A 23,038-nucleotide genomic window follows, 5' to 3' on the forward strand; every position below is an offset into this window, starting at 1 on the left:
AGTCAATATACATGTACGTGAAGAAACCTACAAGTGTATATTTACTTCTCTCTCACCATGTGCAATGTTATTGCTCCATCTATCGGTGAATCCTTTGGTTCACCTGACAGTAATCTATCATAGTTTACGTTCTCACTTTTCTTGACTCTAAATTTTGATGACTGCTAGGTTTTGCTTTAATCGATCGTATATCCTAGTAACTGCCATAACGGAGGACCCAATTCTATATCTACATACTTCATGTTAATTCCGAGAATTTCAGGTTCAACCGATGAATATCGAGTGCCCTTCATAAAGTTCAACGAACGAAACTCTAAGCGTCACTAAGGGTTCATATCGATGATCAAGGACTTTCTACTGAATGGATTACATAACAACATTTATGTTGCCGTATTGAGATTCGATAATGTGGAATACCTGGCCTGACCTTCGTAATTTAGCTAGATCTTAACTTTAAAGGACCGCCTTCTATAGGAAATCACGAGGTTCGTAAGCATACTAGGGTTAAGCGGTTTGATTGGAAGTCGTGAGTCTCAACTGACTGTTTACTTATTGTTGAGTTTAATGTTTAGTTAGACAGACTGTTTTAAACAGAATGCACAAACTACAACATCAATATCAAATAATTAATATGGTACAAATGCATGCTATAATATTACGGCAAAAGAACATCGCTGTCATACATGCTGACAGTCGTGTGAACGTCCGTCTAGGTAATAGTTTAACAGTTGGAGTAAGCAAAAATTATTTAAAGACTATAGCGGAGTTCGTGGGAGACTAAGTCATTTAGATATTTCCCGACCCGTATTGCACATATCTAAATAGGAGACGAAATTAACAGGACATACGTAAAGTGACTTCTGATGTGATGAGTCTACCACGGTTCTGGAGAGCATAAATGAATACGACTTACACGAGGATATGTAACTGCATGTAAAATGATTTGCTATGCTTAAATGAAGTAATGCAAAATCAGCAATTATTATATGCACGTGTATACTATCACCGAACGTTCGGCTTTTATTTATTACGTCACAGGTTTGTCAATGGAGTAGTCCCATTAGCTTTCACAAAATAGGAACTCTTTAAATAGAAGTCTGCAACCTATGTAGACAACTTTCATTACAAAGTCTGGCACTTAATACAGTGATGTGTATAATGATATTGAATGGACGGGAATATACTATCCCAATTGGTAAACATGAAATTTAAAAATATTCGATAACACGATTTTCTTGACCAGAGTTCTCATTGTTTGCGACCCAATTTGGATGAAGATAGCAGTAGTAAGAAAGGAAACATGAAATGTAGACGAGTTGTCTGGTCGAAACTTTTTTCCACTTCTATAATATTCAGTAAGATGCTCGTAGTTTGTCAACCGAGAAGTATAAGCAAAAAGCAGTTGAAAAGACCAATAGTTTCTTAAAGAACAAACACGCACACGAAGGACAATGACATGAACATGACAGACTGTTACTAGTTTTACATAAAAGTGAAGGTCAAATGGTATAACATAATCTGCTGTACAAAAAGAGAAAGGTAGCAAGTAGTTCTTTTAGAACTTAACTCACACAACTGTTTGGAACGCAGTGCATCAGTAACGTTAACTTGAAACAATAACAGAATTGTCATATACATCTTAATTTTTGGGAAAAAAGCAACACTTTCCCCAAAGTAAATGGGCGACGTTTACTTAGGACACATAATGATAAGTGGCAGCGTTACTTGAGTCTCTTTTCATATAATCTCGTTCAATTAAATTTTCGATACGTTTCTTCACATCACTTGCCTATATATATACAAATAGAAAAAAAATCAGTAATAAAAAACTATCCAAGGTAAACAAACCATGAAGTGTGGTTTTGAAAAATTAAATAAAAGGATGCTATTTGTACATGTATTAGTTACAGGATGATAATAACCAAAACTGTATCCCACTATTGCCTTTACCATTGTTATTCTGTCAAAAAGTCAATAAGTGTTATGCATCCTTGAAGAACACGACCTACACAAAATATATAACCCACATCTTATGAAGCAAAAAATTAGATCTCATAAAACCCCGCCCATTCGTTATAAATATTTGGTTTTAGGGATATAAATTGAAAGTACATAATAGAAAGCAGTCCATAGAAAAAAAAGAATACTCACTCAGTCATGGTATGGGTCAACAGTAAAAGCACGGTTGAAAGTTACTTCCAAATAATTCCTGATCGATTGTACATTTGTGCGAATTTGGAAAAGGATTCGTATTCATACTGATTAATTTAGTAACTAAGTTAAGTTTATAAAACCCATACTTAAATATTCTCTAATTTTTGTTGATTTTCAAGTCGCTGAAATGAAACCATTTTAAAGCCGTAACTGGTAGCTTGGGACATATGCACGCTGTAATATGATCAGGATATGAGATTATGCGATCACTAGATTACATACTCGATCGATACACAGATACGGGATTTACGAGCAAAAACATAAAACCAGAAAACAGTTTACTGATACAAACACTAACAGTCACACACACACACACTCAGTCTAGAGTAAAAATTAATCTCTTACACAACACTGAACTATACGGTAGTCTACACACAGAGCAGACTGCTTTTATTTGCTCAATGGACAATCACAGATCAGTACCATACGACGTATCAAAGGGTCCACGAAAGACTTTCATCTGATATTTTCCAGTCTACAAAACCCACGATAAGTTGAGATATTTAAATAACTATTTTTCAAAATTCTAAATTTATTGGGAAGCTGGTCATTGTGGTAATTCAAACTTGTGAGACATAACTACCAAATATACTTAGATTACATATAATCAGTAGATATCTTCGCAGGACTTCTCGTATATTGGGGCAATCAGTGATATTGACAAAGGTAGACAAAGGTTTTATAAAAGTTCATACAACTGGAAATACTAAGTTTAAATGACACTTACTTTAAGTGGAAACTGTAATTGCTTGTAGACTTCTGATAATAATGAATTATGGTCAATAGTTTTACGCGTTTTCATAATTCGTACAATACAACAATCTACATGAGCAACACGATCAGCAAACACCCGTTCTTCAGTAGCCACTTGTTCTTGTTCCTAAGATAAAGGAATGTATATGTCCATATTTTGAAGATATAGACTATCTCATGGATTGTTACAATTCAATTTACTGATGAAGTGTGCTAAGATTAAGCCAAACAACTTACATTCATATTGAAATTGAAGTGCTAACTTAGTAAACGAAAATATAGATATGATTTTTTATGATGAAAAATATTCTTATTATGTCTAAAATATCGATGCACTGTATAATTAATTTACATTCTGTTTGAATGACTACTGCTCTTCAGTGACGAAGCTTTTGATAAATCCAATTTGACTAATGATTCGAATAAGTTTCCAGGCCCACAGTATACACTGAAATTGAGGATAGCTAATTACACTACTCAGTTTGATTTTATAATCAAGTGAATGAACATTTAACACTATTTAGTCACAGGGGATAGAGTTAACTATCTATAATTACTTTTTCAAATGATATAAATGGTACTTGAGTATTTAGTATGATATTACAATGTTATCAACCTGATAAACAATATATTCGTATCCATTTAGTTTTTAGATTAAACGTTTTTTAACGTTACAACATATATTAGATCAAATAAGTCATTGATCAGTTAGAAATAGTAAACAGTCCAAACTATGAATAAACAGTGAACATTTGTTAGTTAAGATTACTTTTTATTTACCAAATGTCAATCATTGAGTTTACTTTAAACAAGCTAGAAAGTATTTCTAGGCTTTATAGAAGGTCATAGGCAACACTTGAAACTTAATTGAATTGCCTACTTTCCAATAAAATTTCTACAAGGTCATGGAAATGGATCAGTGATGATTTTTATGATACCATTGTATACAGTGGTAATCCGTTGGTCAGATTAACCATTACATTAAATATTTTAGCAACACACTAATATGGGAATAACACTGAGATCAATGCTAAATCATTTCAAAGTAATCGATATGAAGAACTAATGAGTAAAAAGAACCTTACAGTTTCTTTTAGTTGAACCTGATTGAATTTGATACGCGTAAGTCGATGATGAAATTCGGTGTTGAAAACAAACTGATGATCGTTTTCAATCTCTAGATTCTACAATAAAAATTAAAAGAGGAAAACACATACAGATCACAAATTAAAATATTCCTACTTCAAAATACTAGTTACAACTGTTTGAAAGTTAATGATAACACTTAACTGCCCAGATGTCCTTGAGTGAAGATTGAAATCATAGGTTAAGTAGTTGAAAATCAAATATTTTAATCACTATAACATTTTTTTACAGAAAATAAAATAATGAACAGAATGTATCCGACTATAAACACATCAATATGATGTGATAGAATAACAAAGTATTAGTTTAGGTTAACTCATCACTGTTATCTGTTTGTTTAAGGTGTTAATTTTTAGTGCCCTGAAGGTATTGAGAGATATGTAAAGAAATAGTAAGACAGAAAGGAATGGGACAATAATTATAAAAAAATAGAAAAAAAACTACTTCTGGATCACTGTGAACCTACATTCGAATCCATTTATGAGTTATTTATGCCATTGAAGTATGAAATTCTTTACTGCATAAAAGGCGATAAAATAGGCTGACACATTTCAAGTTAAAACCATTACCTTACAATCAGGATTCCATGTTACGAGGTAACTTGTGTTATGATTACTTTTAGCTAGTACATATTGCATGAGCTGAGAATTCATACATAAACGAGTGCTCGAATTACAGTGACCATTTTGTAAGATAAGATCACTAACTGAATAATGATTTCCACCATTTTCAAACACATCACAAGACCATAAGGTTGCTCCACAAGGGTGTGGACAGCATTATGGAAGTGGTAGTAACAGTGAATCCTTGATTTTAAGAGACTAGGTGTGATATACTTAGTACGGAATAGCTGATATTGAATGAATAGTCACCCGATCCTTAGTACCCAGAACTAATGTCGTATAGGTGTAGAGTGATCTACACAAAAATTAACTACGCTGATTGATGTCATATGAAGATTAACATTAAAATCTTGGTCAGCACCTGGACAACAATCTAATTGCAACTTCGCAACTGCTTAAAAGGGGAATACATATACAGGTTTCTGTTAATCGTATAAAAGTACTTTACATATAATATACAAACGAACGCTAACGATCAATTGATTAAGTACGGGTAATATGGCCTATATAATGTCGCCAAACTAAGAGGAAGTCACAATGATAAATAAAATAATTGTAACAATATGAAGAAGATACAACAGGACATGCGATAAGACAATGAGCAGAAATGTATCTGCTACAAAATCTTTATTTGCTTTCCTACTATGTTACTTACAAATTCACCTAAACTCAGTTTCAGTGAAATGCTATGCTAAAATTGGAGTTTATAAACACTTATACATTTCGAGTTTTATGTTGTGGGATAGAATCTGGTTAGAAAACCATTGGAGACCAGGAAGCACTGGAAAGTCATTCTGTTTCAGTATGAAACTCCACAAGGGTGCGCATCCACGATTGCACCAGTAGTCAAACGCAGAACGTTCAAGCCTCATGGCGAGTGCGCTTAAACTTCAGATTAATAGACTAAGATGTGCGAGTTGCAGTGGAAAGTACAAAAAAATACCGATAGAAAATAGTTTACTCACACCAGGAGTTTTTTTCAAAACACGTTGTCCTTTACCAGCAGCTAATGAAAGTAATGTTCGTTTCAATTCTTTTTCTTCGATACCAGTATTTTCAGCTATCGTTGTATAAGTAATAGGAGCATTATCTGATTGATTGAATTGCAGTAACACTAAAGCTTGTAGTTCAGATACTTGTAATTCTTTACGAAGATTTGGAGTCTAGACAATGGGAAGAAATCAAGATGAAAACAAAGGAATAGAACCGTAACAATTTTGTCATGTACTGAGATTAATAAACATGGTCACTTAGTCAGTCACAACGTAGGACCTGCAATTATTTACACTGATTTCAGTTGCCGTAACCCGTTAGTACAAAGAGATGAAACCATCAGACAAAATCTCAGAATAGAAGAGATAGTATTAGTATGAGTGGTAATACGAAAAACTAGGCATCGAAGATACGGCTTCGAAAAGAAAATACAAATTAGTGAATTAAAAGCACAAGCGTTATGAAGAATTTAGGATCTCAGGATTTGAGAGAAGACAATGAATGAATGCACCTGTATCATCATAAATGATTTTGAGCCGTGTCAGCCAGATTGTCTAACCATCGGGTACGAGAATCACCCGGACCCCAACCAGGTAGTCTGTACCAACTAACATGGCTAAGTCCAGATGTCAGTAACTTTATGGACTGATGCTACGTTCTGGTTTGGCCGTCTCTACCTTTCTTCTAGCCTACTCCTGCACTAGAAGACACCATCTATTGAAGTAGGAGGGTAGACAAAAACAGTACTGCTTTTATGTCTGATAAATAAATAGTTGCTTTTAGTCCAGTAAAAAAAAATATCAAACTTAAAATAATTAATAACATTCATACAATGTGTATATAATGTTCTAATGAATTGGAAACCGAACATGATGACTAGCATACAATGATTTTAAAAATAATTTTAAAACGCCAATGATGACAAAATACACTGAAACTAGAAGAAAAATTGTCGGATGAATGTGAGACAGTTGAAAATATTTAGGATTTGTTTAACTGAATTATCAACACCTGAACAAGTAATTTCACTTGATAATTCTACAATCTCTTATATAACAACAATATCTGTACACATCAGAGTTATCAAATGTGAATATTTGTAGAATAATATTTACATTGCAATAAATGATTATCGATTCTGTGTGAGATATAACTAGTAGTGAAACATTCTGATTACTCCTAACTCTGACCAAATAAACGTAAGTTTGTATCATCAAATTACAGCAAAACTTTTTGTATGAAGGTTAGAGATAAAACCCAAATTTTAGTTGATGGAGCATGTTTGAACATTTCTCCAGCCAATAATTAAAATATAAGTATTCTAACCATCAAGTTGCTATTACACTTAATCATATTGAAAATAAACGTAATAAATATTCTACTGAAGAAAATAAGTAGCTACATATATCACACATTGAAGAACAAGTTTTACAAGACATTGAAGCGATTCAATTATGGCAATCAAAACATATGCTAATTTAGTAAAGATTAAAATCATATTCACATCAGATTATATGATATCAGTAACAGAAAAGCTACTTTACTGAGCAAGTAAATAATACACTGATGAAAGATTCTGAATATAAACAGCCGGAAAAAAAGCAAATTACAATATTTATTTACATAGTATTAGGAGTTAGTATCTGTTTACAGTTTCGATTTCAATACAATAACGACAGTTTAAAATGTCAGAAAATTAATCACTAGACTTGATTAACATACTGTTTAAATAGATGCCTTAATATTATTAGTATTCATTAAAGTGATTAGATTAAAAAATGGGAGACCTCAATGTTAGATTGCCGGAGATAATCGTTAAGAAATCCTAGAGACACATCAGTAAAGTCATTTACAATCTTAAAGTAACTGTTGTTTCTCATGACATTTGAACTCGTATTACGGTTAAAGACATTACTGCCAACGAGTGATTTGTGTCACGACTGACCATATAACAGTCTACCTGACGTTGAACAGCAAACGGTGACATTTTACTTATTTAAACACATAAACATTGGTACAAGGAAGCACTAACTAGACATGCTCCACATAAATCATTTGATTTGTGTGAAGGTTGAGATACTGCCCGAAGCAGGTGGTTTTCTTAGGCAGCCATACCTGGGTCCTTTGACCTAGAGGTCTAATCCATAAGGCAGTGGAACAACTTAAGGAGGTGAAATCCCGTAGTAGCTGGTGACCAGAAATAGGTTTATGCATCACTTGTTTCCTTAGGATTCTTGAGCCCGTGTGCAACATCAGTTTGGCATCAGGGTTTTCCAGCTCCCATACGTGGATCCTCCGTATCCACCAACCCCGTTAAAGCGCCGGATATTCGTAGCCTGCTTGAATATCTGAGATACATGTTCCTGCCATCTGGATATTTCAACAACTTATCTGTTTTCTTGTTTGTTTTAACACATAATTATGCCTATTGGTCTCATAACCTATTCAGGGGTGTTTGTGAAAGGTTTACGACATTTCGCTGTACAAGTTACAAAAGAGCCCAATCACAGACATTGTAGTTGCTGGTAATATTCATTGAAAAGAATATACATTATTCAGATGTCGATTCTTGGACTGCTAACATCTAACTGGCGACTACTCAATATTTATCGCAAGGATCGATCAAGAAATAAGAAAAAGAAACTTGTTGAAATACTCTGTGCTGAAAATTCTATATTGTACCAAAAATATAATATTCAATAAAGCCAATAATAATAACTTTCATCCTCTCAATTTTGTAAACAACAACCCGCCGCGAAATGCTGTGAGTACGACTTCCCTGGCAGTAGCTGTATACGCGTGGCCATGTGAGAGCGTTTCGAGAGGGAGAGCTGACTCTCCTCACTCTCAGTCGTACCAGGGGACTAGTCTCTTAGACTAATGTATGCATTAAGACTTAGTCGATCGCGTAAAATCGAAACTAAAAACTATATAATATGGAAATGGTCACCACAAAGTGACCAACCAGTATGTAAAAGTTGTGAACATCGCGTAAAGCGGATTTTAGACTTAAATAAAAACAAACGTTATAGACAAAACCCATAAATAAGAATTATAATCAAAGCTTATAGCTTAAAATGATAATTGTGACTGGTCTCTTATCCACTAGAATAAACAACTCAGTAGCTTGTATCTGACTACTTAAACAATAATCTTTACACACGATTTTTTTCAGATCCAAAATTATTTCACGATAAATTTCAAACATTTGAACTACATGTTCATATTCAATTACGCACGATCTACTTAGCTTACCATCGGAAATATAGCTTTCACAACACACGTTCCTAAAGACGGTTCATATATCAGCTTTCGACCTTGGTGATGGGATAAATAGAAGCGCGTAAATTCCTCTCGAAGAGCCACCATCTAAAACAACAGAAAAGTTGTACAAAATTGGAATAAAATAACCCAAATTACTATAGTAAATATTTAAATGAATATAAATTACTGATGGGAACTTTGAATCAGTCTCAATATTATACAATACTAATGTGTGGAGAGAAGAAAAACAACCGTTTGCTACAATGATGAATGGGAGTGTCTTAGTCTTAACTGGTTGAACCATAAGTTCAAATCACTAAGCACACAACACGATTAAAGAATATAAGATGTCAAATGCCCGTTATTTTAAATATTATTATGATGGTAAGGAGGAAAATAATGAAAAACTCATAACACTTTACAATCATACTTCGATTAGTCCAGTTTAACAGTACGTAAGCATCAATTAGCTATATAAATGGGTGAACCATACGAGTTTTATCTGCCTTATAATATGAGGAAAGTAACGCATCGGCGTTTGTTATTACTAAGGTGATACGTCATTGAAACAGGATTGGCTATTTATAAGCATCCTAATTGTGCAAATTCTTCTGTGAATGTTCTGTCTGAAACTAGGCATTCATACAAAAAACGTATACCAGTTATTTCACGATTATAGAACAAAATTCGTTAACGTACTTCAATAGTGGTTGAAAATGTCCAGTGGTAATAGTCTGTCAGCCTACAAATAACAGTTAACTCAACTATACTGAATGAGACGTATTCAATTATTTTATAAGTATATAATTAACTGAAACTATCATTTCCAGTTGACTCCTATTCGTTTTCCCATACATCCTTATCATATCTCGCTTTCTTCACACTTTCCCATTCACTTTCTTTATGCTACTGTGAAATGACTCACATTAGTATAGTCCTTTGTTTTGTCTGACTTCAAATGGTATTGACAAGCGAAGTACAGGGCAATCAGTTAGTTTATAAAATATTTTTCACAGATAATACTCACTTCAGGGGGGTAATTGGCTGTTGTCTGTGGATACGGTGGCCAAGATGCTGGACAAATCACATTTACGCTTAACTCGATCGCATGAGTATCAGGTAAAGATAAACGAAAATTTTTACTTAACTGCTTGCTTAATTCGATGTCCTGAAACATTGTCTCCATTTTGCGTGTATAGTTTGGTCCACATTCTATAAATATTTTTAAAGAACCACGAATAGGAAAAATGAGTATAACTGTAATTCTTTAAATTTCAGATAACTCTAAACACTAATAATACAAAATAAAGAGATGTACTTTTCTGAACTGACATTTTTTGAGATCCCCTCTATTTCAGTCGAATACTATACGAAATAAATCAAATTATTAAAAATACGTAATCAAGATTAACAACTTAGATGGCATGGATTTAGCTGATCGCAATCAAATAAACGACTGAAAAAGCGAATATCTATCCCATTTGGAAATATTTTGATGCCCTAAAATCGTTTGCAACTTATTAGTTTATACCTAGATCTTTAGTGATTCCGGATTGAATATTCCTAACCCACTCTTAAGATTTCTTAAGCTAGATTTATATTATTTTTATTATAGCCAAAGGCGATTTTCATCACTGATTCACTGTTTTAGCACGTAGTTCTGATGTCTGACTACAAATGAGGTTATAAACAAACTATATACAATAGGTTTTAGCCAACCTAATCTTCTTTGATGCTCCCAATAAAATACTTACCTAAGATTTTTGGATTAACCGAGGCTAAGAAAGGGTATAAAGTGTCCACATCTACTGTTCAAGGAAGTAAAACCCTATCAGTATCAGAAGGATGAAATAATTCAGAAGAGAACAAATAAACAATTAGTTGGTCGACAACTTGTCAGAGAACTAAGAAATTCAAGTAATTTCAAGGTCTTGCAATAAAACTCCTAATTATATCACGGCTAACATATACAAATGTACTTAGTGTGTTTTGAATCACATTTGTGTTTTGGGCAGTGCGACTAACAACTCCAAAGAATGAGTGTAGGGATGATAACCAATGATATTTGTGAGTATATAGTAAAGATGGAGTCAGTTTCGAAACGTTCAACAACAAATACATATTACACCATAATATCGACATAAAATTTCTCGTTACAAAAAGTAACACCAGCATCAAAACCTAAAGTGCCAACCTAGTAACCACCAAGTGACCAATTTTAAATAAATCTATACAGTGAACACATCAATCCACTAGCAAAAATGGACGCTTACATTAATTAAAACAGTTCCAAAATATTGCCCATCAGAAACAAAATAATAATAACATTTCAAGCAAGCAGTCAGATCCTGAATTCTTACCTTGTTTAAGTTTTGACAGCATGGCTTTCTCTGCATCAACTGATGCACTTTTATTCAAAAGAAGACGTTTTGCTAATTCTTTGGTATAAAATGCTTCAAATATATCTTTTCCATCGATGAAACGAAACAGAATCATAGCCTGTGATCAAAATAAAGAAATTTGTTAAGTGTTTCTGCAGTAAACTGACATTATTACTATGAATATGTAAGTATAAGATATTATTTACATCTTATATATAACTGTTATATCCGAACGAAAAATAAGTCAACGGTAACTGCTAGGAATTATTTATGGAAAATTATTCAGTCAGTTACAACGTAGGACCAGGCATATATATATATATATATATATATATATATATATATATATATATACATCGGTCCAAGTTGCCATACCTCATTAACACAACAAGATGGACACCGGATTCATAAAGGTAGTTAATTCAGAGGTGGTAATATATAAAAGAAAGATTGCAATAAGGATATAGTACAGGAAGAAAGAATTAGTTCTTAGAAAGAAAGATATGAAGCAATTTTAATCTCTTAGTTTAAGGAAAGATAGAGAGTGTATACACCGACGCCATTGTGATCGATTCTGAGCCATATCATCAAGAGTCTCCAACCATTGGTTACAATAGTCACGCGGACCACAACCAAGTAGTCTGCATCTACCAACATGGCCCAGACTAGATGTTAGTGACTTCAAGCACTGATGTCACGTTTTGATTTGGCCGCCCCTAACTTTCTTCCAACCATCCCGAACACCGGTTAGCATTGCACGTCGTGGTAGTCGGTGTTTGGGCATACGTAACACGTGGCCCAACCATCTCAGTCAAAAATTATTACACATATTCGTATTGGATGATTATTAATTAACCAGATTACATATATATTCATATTCCTTTTACCATAAGCTACTGTTATATGACTTACCATCCGCAATCTATTAGTTACAGTCTCCTATATTCACAGCCACTTTTGGCTTGATTTCGTATCATAATTATTTTTCATTTTATGGTGTGACGGGGTCTGGTTTGCTTGTATATAAATATACAATTCATACAGTGGAGGCGGATATTTTAGTTCTGACTCGAACGGGCTTAGTAGGCGAGAAGCTAATATATGGAGGACTAATAAGGATTCAGAGTTGACTCAAGGCTACTCGTGCTGGTTAACACATTACTGGTTTAGCACGGGGACAAGGTCATAGAAGTCAGTATTCTGACTGACGAATCCGTCACGTGATATTTGAAGAGGCATAGGACATTAAGATTTATCAAGAAATGGATAGATTTGGAAAACATTCAGTGGCATTTACAATTGGCCATATGACTAAGGAGAGTATCTTTAGGGTAAAATGAAATCAGTTGGAAAAATAGCTTTAAAAAACCTAGACGCAACCATAAGTTTTACAAATAGGGTAAACCACTTTTCTGACATTCGAATTCGCAGATAAAACCAAGTTAGACATTTAGTCAAACATCATTAATTCGGATAATTAATTGATATAGAGGCTCGTTGATGACAGAAACAAGAATGCTCATTATGTATACCACTTATTCACTACAATCCAGAGCATATTAGTTCTGCGAATGTAAACAATGAAACTCAACGGTTGAGATTCGAGTATCTGGAACAGAATTCCAACATTTAATAACAAGTTAAGAAATCGACCAATAAAATAATCATAAGGGCCAAGTAAATTAGAATCGTGCTACTACTAAAATATTTAGTCAATAGATAGTTGTTTGAAGAAATATCAGGAATAATAGTTAAATCAGTCATGACAGATGACACATTAAATGTGAAATGCTTCACGGAAAAAACAACTAATGATTAGAAAACGACATAATGTTTACCTTATCCATTAACTTGTCCAATTCTTCTTCTGTTTGTGCTTTATTTCCAGATCTAAGATGAGAATCAAGATATTTAGCTAGAAACTCAGCCGGTTTGTTCGGACGTTGATTGATAAACTCTTCATAGGCTTCTTGTAGAACACGCATAAAGCTGGGATCATTTGAAAAGCACGATACAGTAATTTCCGAAAGAAAATCCCGTGAATCTAATAAATTTTGAATCATATTGCGATCTTTTTCAGGATCGTGTGTTGGATTTTCCACCATTTCACGACCCATTTGTATGATATAATTACGGAAATGTGTCCGCAATTTTTCTATACCATTGGGAACTCGTGAAACTAAAGAAAACAGTAAAGATAATTGGGAAGTTTGTTTTGTTTTCAATGGATTAACTAAGCCATTATCCAGTAGATAGTCTAATGGACGAGTTAATAATTCCGAAACCAGAGTTGACATAAGCAAACTACGAGTTGAATTAGCATCTAAATACACAACAAGTCTATCTTCTTCCTCAATGATCCTTTTGTCCACATGTAACAAATATTCAGGAACACTGAGTTGTCTAGATAGAGTATCTGCTTCATAAGCGTAGAGTTGTTGACTTTTACAAACAAATTCTGCAAGGAATATTGAATCATAGAGCTAAGCAAAGAAATAAAAACGGGTACGACTAAGTAAACATCGAAATGTCATAAATAATAAATTATTTTTCCAAAAATATCTTGTTTTCTACTCGAATATTTACCCCAATCTAGTTTAGCATTAAAATTTTCCCATAACTGCATATTTAGTCTTGAGTCAGTTTACAAAAAAAGCTGGTCGCAATAACATTTCCAGAAATATGTTAAAATGTACGAAGAATGAAAAGACACATACGAATTGACTGACATAGCAATTCAGTTAGCTTTGTGATACGTAATCAGGTTTACAGAAATATATATTGACGTAGAACGTTTCATCAACTTAAGTGTTTTATGATATTTTTAAAAAACTGGGTCTAGGTTTCATCGAGAAAATAGAACAAATGTAATACATCAAAGTGAAGTAGTTAACAACTTATAGTCCTTGATGAAGCATGTTGTTAAACGAGGCTTCCCAGTGGCCTCCAACAAATCGTAATCAAACTATCATTATCCTAGTAACATCACATGTTTAAAGCTTACACTGAAACAGTTAATTAATCAAAAGCATGATGTTAATGACTTAGAGAGAAGTGACAATGAAGCAGTCAGGCATGACGATTCATGAAAATAGAAAATCACATATTCTACATTTATAATTGTTCATCATATGGTTTGTTCAAGGTCATCACAACCAGCTCACAATAATAAAATCTCATTTTTAACGATTAAATATCTAAGAGTTGGTTAAAGCTTGAACGTATATTACCTTTAGAAAAGTAGGATTGAAGAGCATCACGATGTGAGCTCAGTAGCTACAGCACTACATCATCTAACCAGTATTAATGACTACAGGTGAAAATTACTGGTATCCACCAACCAGTTATTGTGGATTAGGCATCAGTTTCTCGCAAGTTATAGACACACTTTTATGTTCAACACTTACTTACACCTGTTACCCGTCGTGGTAGAGCAGAGGCCGCCTACCAGCATTCTCCACCGAACTATGTCCTCGACAATTCTTTTCAGTTGTTTCCAGTTTCTATTCATCCTTTTAATGTCTGCTCCCGATTCCCGAAAAAATATGTTCCTTGGTTTTCCTCTTTTTCGTTCCCTTTCAGAATTTCAAGTTAGCACTTGCCTCGTGATGTAGCTTGATGATTTCCGTGATGTATGTCCTATAAACCTCCAGCTTCTTTTTCTAATTTCCTCTTCAGCTGGAAGTTGATTTGTTCTGCTACTGATAGTATCTGGTCAACGGACATTGAGTATCTTGCGTAGACAACCGTTTACAAATACTTGTACTTTTTTATGGTGACTGTAGTAGTTCTCCAAGTGTTAGCTCCGTATAGTAGAACTGTCTTGACGTTCATATTGAAGATTCTGACCTTGGTATTGGTTGACACTTGTTTTGAGGTCCATATGTTCTTCAACTGTAGGAATGCTGTCCTTGCTTTGCCAATCCTCGTCTTTATGTCTGTGTCAGATCCTCCTTGTTTATCGATGATGCTACCCATGTACGTGAAAGTCCACAACTCTTCAGAGCTTCTCCACCAAGTGTGATTGGGTTAGTGTTCCTCGTGTTGTGTCTGAGGATCTTGCTTTTTCCCTTGTGCATGTTGAGACCTACTGACGCAGAGGCTGCTGCAACACTAGTTGTCTTTACCTGCATTTGTTGATGTGTATGGGATAGAAGAGCCAGGTCATCTGTGAAGTTCAAGTCGTCTAGTTGCATCCAACATGTCCACTTTATTCCGTGCTTCCCTTGAGATGTGGAGGTCTTCATAATCCATTCAACCACTAGAAGGAAGAGAAAGGGGGAGAGTAAGCATCCTTGTCCAACTCCGGTCCTTACTTGAAATGAGTGTCGCTTGTCTCTCCATGCACCACTACAGTGTAGTCCGTCGTATGAATTCCGTAGGATGCTGACGATTTTATGAGGTACACGATGGTGTCGAAGAATTTTCCATAAAGTCCTCCTACTACACTGTCAAATGCTTTCTCATAGCCAAGGAAGTTGATGTATAGTGACGAGTTACATTCAATTGACTGTTCAACGATAATCCGTAGCGTGGCGACTTGGTCTGTGCACAGCCGATCCTTACGGAGTCAGGCCTGTTGATCGCGAAGTTAGATGTCTACTGAATCCTTCATCTACTTTAATGATATTGACTACTTTTAAACATGTAAGACACCAAAAAATATGTGGTTAAATAATTATTCCTTTCTGGAAACACTGAGTTACCCACATAAATCAACCGCACAAATGAAGTTCGAGTACTTTGTTACTAACTCTAGTATACAAGATAACTTAAAAAATTTTGGACAATAATGGAACTTGATTCGACCTTAACACCGTGTATTCGTTTTACTCCTTAGATAACAAATATAAATTGTTTTAGAAAATGAGTATGTGTAGTCAAGAAATTAAGTTCAAGTTTCTTTTATATTCAATTGACAGATCCTATAAAAGAACGTGGGTCTATGACGTATTTTTATTAAAACCGTAACCAACAGGGTCGTACACAGCAATTCTTGTCACATTATAGACAGTAAAGCTTAAATAATCCAAACTTACTTTTAAATCCACCAACATTCTGATGACAGTACGTAAAAGTTGTCGATCAATAGCTTCTCCACATCGTTCTTTATGTATTTCATCCAGTATTTGACACATCAAACGGGATTGAACTTTCTCCTGAGTGATAACATCTTCTCGGAACAACTTAAGGGCTAGGTCCCTATGTAAATATTAAAAAAGAAGCAATGATTATTACAAACAACTAAAACCAATTGCATAAACGGCACACTTCATGCAGAATTTTTATTAAGTTCAAAATGTACGAATTTATATTGGTAAATTTACGAGTGGGTAGAATGGAAAAATGACATTATACACTCAAACATTAGAGTAAGCAAGTCTTCAAATATTCAATATGACAATTAAAAGTTGTCTACACTGCATATTTAAGGTGGTTAAACTGTAGGTCTAAATACTTCCTTTAAGTAAGCAAAAAACATTTTTTCTAAATGATAACTCACCAAGCAGAAAAATCACCTACTAACAGCTTACTATGTCGATGTAAATGAGTATCCAAGTATTCGGTGGGAAAATTCATTTGTCAATGGCTTCTAAAGCAGGTTATCTATTTGAATGAAGTACACACCATACAAAGAGAATTCTTAAAAAATCGAAATTTCCCTGGAAAGTCAGTCAGTTAGTCAGCTAAAACGTAGGACCAGGCACATATATATATCGGTCCAAATTGCCATACCTCATTAACACAACAAGATGAACATAGGATTCATAAAAGTAGTTAATTCAGAGGTGGTAATATTTAAAAGAAGGATTGCATATAAGGATATAGTACAAGAAGAAAGAATTAATTTGTAGAAAGAAGGATATGAAGCGATTTTAATCTATTAGTTTAAGGGAAGACAGAGAGTGTATCCCTGGAAACAAGGGAGTTAGATATCCATGGAGCAAATAACCGATATTTTCGTATGACTCAGCAACAGTTACAGTGTCTAAGATTTTAACTTACTGCTGAAGTAGCCAAAAATTTATTTTCCAGTACGGGGATTTACAAAATATGAGTTGATTAAGTTAATTAGATCAACTGAAAGGACCTTTCGTAACAATGATGACTCCTATAAAACCGTTGTAGACTCAAAGCTTAACTTTATCCTGACAGGAATAACGACTAGCAAAAATTAAGAACCATAAAAAGTAAGATCGATAAACGACACTAACACGGTACCTGTAACAATGGAACATCGACTACAACTGCCAAACCCCATATAAATAAATGGAGCAAAAGCAAAAATACTGACCATCATATTAATGATTTGAAGAATGGTAGAAAAAAACTCAAACGTAACTGATTTCCGTAATTTCATACACTTAGTTCTTCATATTTTCTTAAAGAGAGCAAAGTCGAGGATTTGAACAGAATAACATGAATTAATTTTATTTCGGAAAATTCTCATCAGCTTACAATCTATATTTTTAGAAAACCAAAACTGAGATAAGGTTTACATAATTATAATAATAGAAATGGAAGTGTATCATCACGATGGAATAGTGAGATCGAAGACACATAAAGTGTTGTAAAAAAACAATGTGTAAAGGAAAATTCAGGATCACCAGACATAATAACAAGAGATCATAGAGATGAAATGATGAACTGATCATATGATGAAGCCTAACATTAATTAATAGCAATTGAGAATAACACGAGTTAAGTCAGTTAAAAATAAACTTATGAATTCGAAATTGATGCAGTTTAAATAAGAGGAAATAGCAAAAATGATGTAACAAGCTGACGATAAAATTATTATGGTAAGGGAAGATTTGCAACTATTTCCATTCGGATAAATAAGTCCAGCTTGAGGTGGTTGATAGCTATAGCTTCTGGGAATTTGAAAACAATGGAATTTGACTGTCAGCTGGTACTGCAAGATTTCAGTTTATCAGCCTAACAACTTATGTCACAAAGATGTTTAACAATAACACTCCTGAAAGCCTTTAATCTTCTATGACCTGAAACTTTTTGGGATATGTTCTTGGAATCGAATGTAGGCTCTTCTTTGCCTTAGCAATGACAGCTTTGGCAGGTACACATACATTTGTATGCGCAGTTGAGGGTAACACAAAAAGAGCATTTACTGATATTTGATTGGAGTAAAGGAATAGTTTTATACAGGACAGTCATCCGAGCTGTAGGACAAGTTCTGGTCAGTGTGGTATTTATTCTGTTTATTTTCATTGCAATATAGACACTCTTGAATCTAAGTTGAGCGAAAATAGGTTTTATGACGATTGTGGTTTTTTAAGTAGTCTTTACTTTTCTATATTTCTAAATAAATTCCTTTGGAAACCTGTTGTCCCCTGGTCATTTTCTAACGTTCATTATTTAACTCCTAGTGAATTGATAGTAAATATCATTTATAATCTGTGGAAGTGTTTTGACAAGTGCCTTTTGTTAACTAATTGGACGAAAGCTGCTAAAATTCAGATGAACACCATTCCACGTTTCTTTTCGACAAACTGAACGTCGAAATGTACCATCCTCCATCCGTTGTATGACAATGTCGGTAAAGTTGAGCTTACCATCCTTTTCCTGTCACATAGTAAACTTAAGTTTTATGAGCATCTTTGTAGAGGTTTGGCAAGTGTTTCGCTTGTTGTAGATTATTACGTATAATAAAAGTATCGTCAACATACCTTGCATAATAAACCATTTTATAAATCGATCCTTTAAGCTTGGTCTTTTCAATATTAGCTATGAATATATCTGCTATGACAGGACCGAATGGACTTTCCATCACAACGCCTATTCGGCGACACGATGTGATCAAACTGAAACCAAACATCCTTATTTACGGCATTACATGTCATCAGTCTCACTGTTCCACCGTGATGATACACTTCCATTCCTACTATTATAATTATGTAAACCTTGTCTCAGTTTTGATTTTCTAAAAATATAGATTGTAAGCTGATGAGAACCTTACGAAATAAAATTAATTCAAATTATTCTGCCCAATTTTTTATTTTGCTCCCTTCAAGATAATCACTATATCCCTATGCTTTACTCAAGGTATCTTTTAACAACGATTTATCAAAATAAAGCACTTCATAGTTACCAAGAAGTTAGTTAGCGATGAAGTTCGGTCAGATTTCCATAGCTCATTGTTTTATAACAATTAGTGCTATCGCCAAAGTTGTATTAGGTACTCTATCGATATAAACGGAAAGTAGTTTGCCCTTATTTTTTATCATTATTCTAACCGTAAATCTTACAGTTCTAATGGTAAGTTCGCGACCTTTTAACCGATTACAACCAATAATATGATTCCCTGTATCGATTTTAGTGACTAGTTGGGATCACTAAGTACAATACGTAGCATACATTCAAAGTATCCTGTTTAAATGAGCTTTCTTATATTGGTAGGAATGGCAATCTATTGATACTTGGCCAATAACTCCTTTGAGCACTGCTTGAACTAGTTTACGTAGTTAAATGCGAGAGCAGGAACTAAATGAAACATTTAAGTGGTAAGTCGAAAAATTTAACACAATCAAATGAATTCGTCCAAATTCCGCACTATCAGCGAGGTTTAGAACAAAACGAAACTGGAGAATTCCAGATTAAAAGATGGAAATATATAATGAAGACCACCACTTCATAAAAATTCTACGTAAAAGAATAGGCTATTAGGATGAGGAGATGGAGACATGGATATATTAGGCTGGTTCGGGACCACACATAGATTAGCAATATTACCCACTTACCTTTACAGAGGATGTAAGATGTCAATTTCTGCCACATCCTTTACGTCAACATGCTTACCAATATGTTAAATACGGATTAAATGTCCAAAAACTGGTGATTGCTAATTATCTATACTGAAATGAGTCATTTTCGTATATTTTCTGGACATCAAAATTCACAAAAACCATAATTTCTATTTAACTGCATCAAGAAAAAGTATTTTGCAGTCAGTCAGCCACAACACAGTACCCGGTATCTATACACATCGGTTTAAGCTGTCATACCCCGTTAGCACAAAGAGATGAAACCATCAGGCAAAATCTCAGAATAGAAGAGATAGTATTAGTATGAGTGGCAATACGAAAAACTAGGCATCGAAGATACGGCTTCGAAAAGAAAATACAAATTAGTGAATTAAAAGCACAAGCGTTATGAAGAATTTAGAGTCTCAGGATTTGAGAGAAGACAATGAATGAATGCACCTATATCATCATAAATGATTTTGAGCCGTATCAGCCAGATTGTCTAACCATTGGGTACAAGAATCACCCTGACCACAAAAGGTAGTCCACACATATTAAGATGGCTCGGTCCAATTTCCAACGACTTCATGAACTGATGCTATGTTTTGGTGTAACTCCCCTCGCTTTGTTCTAATCCACTCCTATATCAGGAAACATTGCCCATCGAGGTAGACAGTGGGTGTGAATACGTAACAGATATCCTAAATGCCTCAGCTGATGAAGTACTTTTAGATATCCTCTATTCCTAATGGTCGTGTTTCACACTCATAAAGTAGAGTAGAACGAACTGTTGAACAGTGAACTCTTCCTTTGGTTAGGATACAGATATTTCCCTAACGCAATAAGTGACGCAAGTTGGCAAAGGTAAATCGGACCTATTGAATACGTGGCATGATTTTGTCAGTGCGGTGCATCAATGTACCGGCATTGGGGAAAAGTAATCCTGATCAGCCGTATGAAGTGTTATCTTTGTCCAAGGTGGCTGTATTAAACAGAATGCAGAGACAACCCAAGGTTCTGTTATCTCTAAATGAAAATTAGTGAAAAATTCGAGTTTGAGAAAAAATTTCAAAAAGCTACAAACAGTTACCATCCCGGCTACTTTATCCAAACTCCCATGCCCATCTGAAAGTAAGATATAACTCCTACGTCTCAAACATAGTTATGAATACATTTGATTTACTTGGGAAATGCCACTAGCTTCTGTTAACATCTGATCTTGTTGGCTAACATGAATCAGTTAAGTTTTAAGAACAAAATACACTTGGAATGTGATGTTGTAGGTTTGGAGGAATCAAGTCACATGACTGGTGAGTGTTATTTTACTCCTAACAAATGGAGTGGATCTAAGAAATGGTTTAAATTTGATATGACATTGTACTTAAGTTAAATGACAGCTGTTGAAATATTCCTTAAAAAGACAAATACCTAGGAATTAGGATGGTTTGGACTGAAATTTCCAAAGAACTGGGCAAAATAGAGTGCCGGCGAGCTATGAAATAAAATCCATAGGCTCACATAGGATTTTTATCAAGTATGAAGAAAACTACACAGCCTACTCACCATATTTGTAAGTTCTGAGGATTTAACTGAAGAAGTTGTCTATCCATGAAAAGAAATATATTCCTGATGAGAAGCTAAAACGGTAAGGGAGAAACGAGAGAACAAACCATTTTTTTACAGTACAATCCCCAACAGTGTGCCACCGCGTTGAGTTGGAAACCTACTGTGAAAGCGAAACGTCAAGGTAAGAAGACAAAAGAAGAGAAATGGCAAGAACTCATCAACAAAAAAGGATATTTTAAGAACTCAGGTTGTAGTCCAGCTACATATTCACTGAATATAGCCTTCAGGCTGGAGTACAATTCCATAATCATTTTTTGTGCACATATATCTTCGACATTCTTGAAAAAAATAATCATTTAGTATAAGCTATTAACCCTGTAAAGCTCCTCTAGTGTGGATCCGACAGGCTCGCTGAGAAAAACTGCCTTTGTTGCCCTCTGAAGCTTCAAGCATGAGTCTTGGTATATTTGTGAAGCTGAAGGAAGTCCTTTAACATCTGAAGGTCATATACACATACAACTACCTACCAGAAATTGCCTTTAAGGAAATGCGTTTCGCTGTAGGGCCACAGTGATCAACTGCATGTGACAGTGTTTTTCGGAACCCATTGACTGACGCCTTACACTCCATAATTATTTAGACCATAAAAGCATTACGAAACTGTAGCGAGACTACTTCAAAATACCCACAGGACCGATTTTACATTTCAAATGTGTGTAGTAAGAGCAGAAGACCTATAGCCTCTGTTATTCCTTTTCTAGTATGCTTCTGTGAGTGCCTAGTCTTCTCTTCAATGAATCACTTGAAGATGTGGACACCACTGCCTCGGATAACAGGTTCCAAGAATTGATGACTCGGTGAGAAAGTCTGTATGACACTGGTGTAGCGGCAAATAAATCCCCAAAATAAATAGCTCTGTAAGTTTTCAACATTGGATGCTGACCATATGTTTTAGTGGACTCATCTAGCTGTAGGCCCTCGGTCGTGCATCCGCACCAGATCACGTGTGGTAACGCTGTGCTCAACATCTACCGCAATCGCTAGCCAGGTTGGATCAGAGGATTCTGATATATTGGTTATCGCCAAATACACTCTTCCGATCTCCTCGACTCTGCCTTTTGATATCTCTTGGTGGGTACGAATTATATTAGGTGTTGCTGGTAAAAGAGTTGTCAAATACTGAATACCTGTGCCATCTTCATTGGTGAGCCTAACGTGATCTGGTACACCAAATCGTAAACCGTGAGTCCGTTCCTTTTTGGGATTCTTATATATTACCGCCTTATTTTTTATTTTTTTACATTGTTATATTTTTTTCCGCGTTTTTGGATATATA

General features: G+C 34.6%; 1 protein-coding gene across 1 annotated transcript; it reads right to left on the reverse strand.

The window, feature by feature from the left end:
• Positions 1 to 163: 163 nt before the first annotated feature.
• CUL4B (Cullin-4B) lies at positions 164 to 22,562 on the reverse strand. The gene is made up of 13 exons (XM_051214981.1): positions 22,230 to 22,562; positions 22,077 to 22,198; positions 21,807 to 22,040; positions 21,700 to 21,773; positions 16,414 to 16,576; positions 13,213 to 13,857; positions 11,354 to 11,492; positions 10,021 to 10,205; positions 8,985 to 9,098; positions 5,702 to 5,899; positions 4,053 to 4,151; positions 2,942 to 3,094; positions 164 to 1,789 (listed from the first exon to the last, which is right to left on the reverse strand). The coding sequence occupies exons 3-13, from the start codon at positions 21,807 to 21,809 to the stop codon at positions 1,694 to 1,696; spliced, it is 1,869 nt and encodes a 622-aa protein (XP_051068166.1). The 5' UTR covers positions 21,810 to 22,040; positions 22,077 to 22,198; positions 22,230 to 22,562; the 3' UTR covers positions 164 to 1,693.
• Between the last annotated feature and the right edge of the window lie 476 nt (positions 22,563 to 23,038).

The sequence above is a fragment of the Schistosoma haematobium genome, chromosome 2, assembly GCF_000699445.3.
Source record: "Schistosoma haematobium chromosome 2, whole genome shotgun sequence".
NCBI classification, from domain to species: Eukaryota; Metazoa; Platyhelminthes; class Trematoda; order Strigeidida; family Schistosomatidae; genus Schistosoma; species Schistosoma haematobium.